General features: G+C 53.4%; 1 protein-coding gene across 1 annotated transcript; it reads left to right on the top strand.

Moving 5' to 3' along the window:
• The first annotated feature begins 253 nt into the window (after positions 1-253).
• Positions 254-988, top strand: NEUROG1 (neurogenin 1). The gene has a single exon (XM_045886533.1). It carries the CDS (start codon positions 254-256, stop codon positions 986-988), a length of 735 nt encoding a protein of 244 aa, XP_045742489.1.
• The last annotated feature ends 3,160 nt before the right edge of the window (positions 989-4,148 follow it).

Raw genomic sequence — 4,148 nt, 5'->3', positions numbered from 1 at the left:
ACGAGCTGATCTGCTCGCCGGCGAGATCACTCGGGAGAGCGGCCGGGAGCGTGGCCCCTGCAGACGAGGCGAGGAGGTGCAGCCAAACTCCAGGTGCGCCCCCGCGCCCTTCCAGGCCTTCGCGCCCGCAGCAGCCACAGGGTAGGCCCAGGGCGTTTGGAACGTAAGTGCGTCCCGGCGACCCTGCCCTCAGCGCGGGCTCCCGTCCTCCAGGAGCCCTCTTACCTGCCCGTCGGTCCTGCGCCACGCAACGATGCCAGCCCCTCTGGAGACCTGCCTCTCGGACCTGGACTGCGCTAGCAGCAGCAGCAGCGACCTATCCGGCTTCCTCACCGACGAGGAGGACTGTGGCAGGCTCCAACCAGCAGCTTCTGCCTCGGGGACGCCCGTGCCAGTGCGCAGGGGCGCTCCCGGGGTTCCCGCAGCCTCCGACACTCCCCGGGCGCAGGACGACGAGCAGGAGCGGCGGCGGCGCAGGGGCCGGGCGCGTGTGCGTTCCGAGGCGCTGCTGCATTCGCTGCGCAGGAGCCGGCGTGTCAAGGCCAATGACCGCGAGCGCAACCGCATGCACAACTTGAACGCGGCGCTGGATGCGCTGCGCAGCGTGCTGCCCTCCTTCCCCGACGACACCAAGCTCACCAAGATCGAGACGCTGCGCTTCGCCTATAACTACATCTGGGCTCTGGCGGAGACTCTGCGCCTAGCCGACCAGGGACTGCCCGGGGGCGGTGCCCGGGAGCGCCTCCTGCCGCCGCAGGGCGCCCCCTGCCTGCCCGGGCCCCCGAGCCCCTCCAGCGACGCCGAGTCCTGGGGCTCCGGTGCCGCCGCCTCCCCCTGCGCCGCCGCCGCCGCCTCGCCACTGTCTGACCCGAGTAGCCCCGCCGCCTCGGAAGACTTCGCCTACGGCCCCGGAGACCCCCTTTTCTCCTTCCCCGGCCTGCCCAAAGACTTGCTCCACACGACGCCCTGTTTCATCCCTTACCACTAGGCCCGTTGGGGACACTGTTACCTTCCCCCTCCCTCAGGCGACAGGCAGTAGATGGAGCCCCAGCTTCAGTCTCAGGACCCCCAGTCCGGGCGGAGGGAGGAAGCAGGAGCTTTAAAGGGGTGGGAGATACCGGAGACGCTTGTTAGGTCGCTGCACCCTCACCACGGCTGCCCCTTGGTCTGTTTCTCCAGCCCTCAGCCCCCGGCCCCTCCTGCCCGCCCTTAGACGGCCTTTGCTTTTGCACTTTCTGAACTCCACAAAACCTCCTTTGTGGCTGGCTCAGAGCTGACCCCAGCCACCACTTCAGTGTGATTTAGAAAAGGGACAGATCAGCCCCTGAAGACGAGGTGAAAAGTCAATTTTACAATTTGTAGAACTCTAATGAAGAAAAACGAGCATGAAAATTCGGTTTGAGCCGGCTGACAATACAATGAAAAGGCTTAAAAAGGAGAGACAAGGAGTGGGCTTCATGCATTATGGATCCCGACCCCCACCACTGCAGGCTTGCTCTAGGAGGAACCCGAGACTTGCGTAGCTATTCAGGCACCGGGCTGGAAAGTACTTTAACTTATTCAAGATGCTTCTTTCATATGAAAATGTATTTTTGTACATAAAGAGTTTATTCTATTATTATGAGCTATCAAAGTTTACATTTTTGTACTGCAGATGTTTCCTGTAAATAAAAACCAAGTAAAAAAAAATAAGCCACCAAGTTTCTCGCCTAATGTTGGTGTCTCTCTGAGGCTTTCTTCCCTTCCCCTGGCGGCTCAACCACTAAAGTGAAACACTATCCTTACCCACCTCCAAACCTTCCAGTCCCTTTTCAAAAACAATTAAAAAAATAAAATGCACCTGATTTCCACCAAGAAACGGATAAAGACAGACCAGGGCATTTGGGATCCATCATTTCCTTTCACCGTATAAACACAAGGGAGATCTTTCAGGCTCCCCATAAGCCAATTAAGACTTTTTAGTGGGGAATTAGCCCCGGATATGCAGCTACCTGTAGAGGTAGGGGCGGTGGGAGACTCTTTCTTTTGAGGAACTCCACATCAGCTGGCTCTGTGTTTCAAAGAGAGGGGATTAAAAAGATCAATACAGTGTGACCACTGGCTAGGAAGTCCCAGTGACAGGTGGGCCCAGGCTGGGCAAGCAGAAGGGTCCACTCTTATAACAGCCTATTTAGAGGGAGAAATTGATTTGTAAACAATGCCTCCAAATTGTTGTCCATTGAGGCTAGGATCTCCCTGGCTGTGAGGTGTGGGATGAATTATGCTCGTGTGGTATTCCTGGACGGGATGTGCACCTGCCTAAAATTGTGAGTTAGGGTGCCTGCACACACACCCCCCCACATCTACCCCCACACACACACATGCTGCGCCCACAGTGAGTGGGGGTGGCGAATAGGGAGACATTCGGTGGGCTCCTTCCCGGCTTGCTCAGCAGTCTTCAAGGGCAACAGCCAAAGCTTTCATTTGCTGCCAGAGAAATCAGCCGCCCAAACTCAGTGGGGATTTTTCTGACTGCAGTGTGTTTGTTGTCTGACAAGTAGCTAACAGCATTGGCCACTAGCAGCTTTTGTTTTAAATTTCAGAATGTGGATGATTACAAGAGCTACTTCCTAAAATGCCCTTGCTGTCTGTTCCCACAGCTCACAAGTTACCACACATGAAGACCAATTTTCTCCCCACTGGGTTGCCCCTTTCCAGGAATTTAATTATTTAGAAGCAGGAGTTCAGGAGAATAGTATGCTCTCATGTAAAAGAAATCATATCTGTTTAGGAGGTACACAGAAACAGAGGGTCAAAAGTAAGCCACGAATAGTATTTTCCCCTTGTGCAAGTGTTTTCCCTCTTCACATATGTCCTGACGAGTTGGATCCACAGACTCAGATGCTGGGTCTCCAGCAGGCATCGCTAAAGCCCAGCCACCAACAAGGAGCCCTCTTTCCGATAAAAAGGCTCCTTTACAGAAGGTTCTGGAAAGTTGGGTGCCTTCTCTAACTGCCCTCAGAGCGGACAAAGAAGCCTCCAAGAAAAGCTTCAGAAGTTGTGAGGGCTCAGAATGGAGTTGTTTCTGCTAAAAGCTCTAAGGAAGAAGTTGTGTCTCTTGAATGACCCTGCCTGGGGCCCCACTCTATTGTCTGTCTCAGAATTAATTCACTCTGGTAGCTTTGCATTTTCCTATAGCAAAAGACACAAATGGTCTGCATCAGATTTTCTGCTTTCCTGTGCTTAGGATGTTTGGAAGTGACTCCTTTCAGCCCCGGACTGCAAGAAGGGCAGGTCCCCTATGGAGACTCTGCTCAGCCAGGGGGTAGGTGCACATATCTGGGCCAGAGGAAGAGAACAGCTAATTATGTTTATCATTGTCCAAAATCCTTGGGAAAGCCAGCAGTAAACAGACACCCCAAAATCCCCCAGGCATCCTGGAGCTCACAGCTGCAATAGGACCTTTGTCTCCTACAACGGGACGCAGCCAGCACTGAAAACGGGAAACATCACTACCCCCAGACTGTAGAAGGGCGAACCATATGCCCAACTTTGTTGCCAAAATAAGCTTATAACTTAAGGTGCAGGGCCCAGAGCACCTTCCATCTAAAGAAACATCCTTCACAACATCAACTGCTGGGGGGTGTCTCCACCCCTCCCAGTTAATATGGTTCTTCCAAAGAAGAAACCATATATGTACAGCCCTTGGAGCTCTCAAGTAGGAGAAAAGCAAGGTGTTTTAAAATGCTTATCCCTAGCTCAGGGACCTCTTTCTTCCTGCAGCAGACTCTCGTTCATCCCCTGGCATCTGTGAAGACAGGCTGGGGGTTACTAAAGTATTCTAATCAATTATAGAGCATAGAACTTCCTGCTGACAGCCATGATTCACCTCTTCAACAGAACCTTCCACCGAGGAATCAGCAGGCGCCTAGGAAGCCTTATTTATTCTCCACCTTGATCTCTCTATTTGCTTCTGTCCTGGTGTAATGTATATTTGTACTCACTGCTTCCAAGGCTCCAAGAAACAAGGCCAGGAAAGACTGGGATGCCCAGGAAATGCAGGATTTCCCTCTTATCTTTAATCACTCTTTGTCAAGCCCCTGCTGTGGGCTGAGCACCATTCTAGGCACTGTGGTGAGCAAGATACCCTGAAAGGAGCTCACCGAAAG

This window comes from Mirounga angustirostris, unplaced genomic scaffold, assembly GCF_029215605.1.
Source record: "Mirounga angustirostris isolate CCGP_5_RB_7025 unplaced genomic scaffold, mMirAng1.0.hap1 SCAF_7, whole genome shotgun sequence".
NCBI classification, from domain to species: Eukaryota; Metazoa; Chordata; class Mammalia; order Carnivora; family Phocidae; genus Mirounga; species Mirounga angustirostris.
The sequence above is the reverse complement of the archived record's forward strand: the minus strand, read 5'-3'. Positions and strand labels throughout refer to the sequence as shown.

Excerpts from the sequence above, each read along its gene's own strand:
- NEUROG1 (XM_045886533.1), top strand. The coding sequence starts at position 254 with ATGCCAGCCCCTCTGGAGACCTGCCTCTCGGACCTGGACTGCGCTAGC.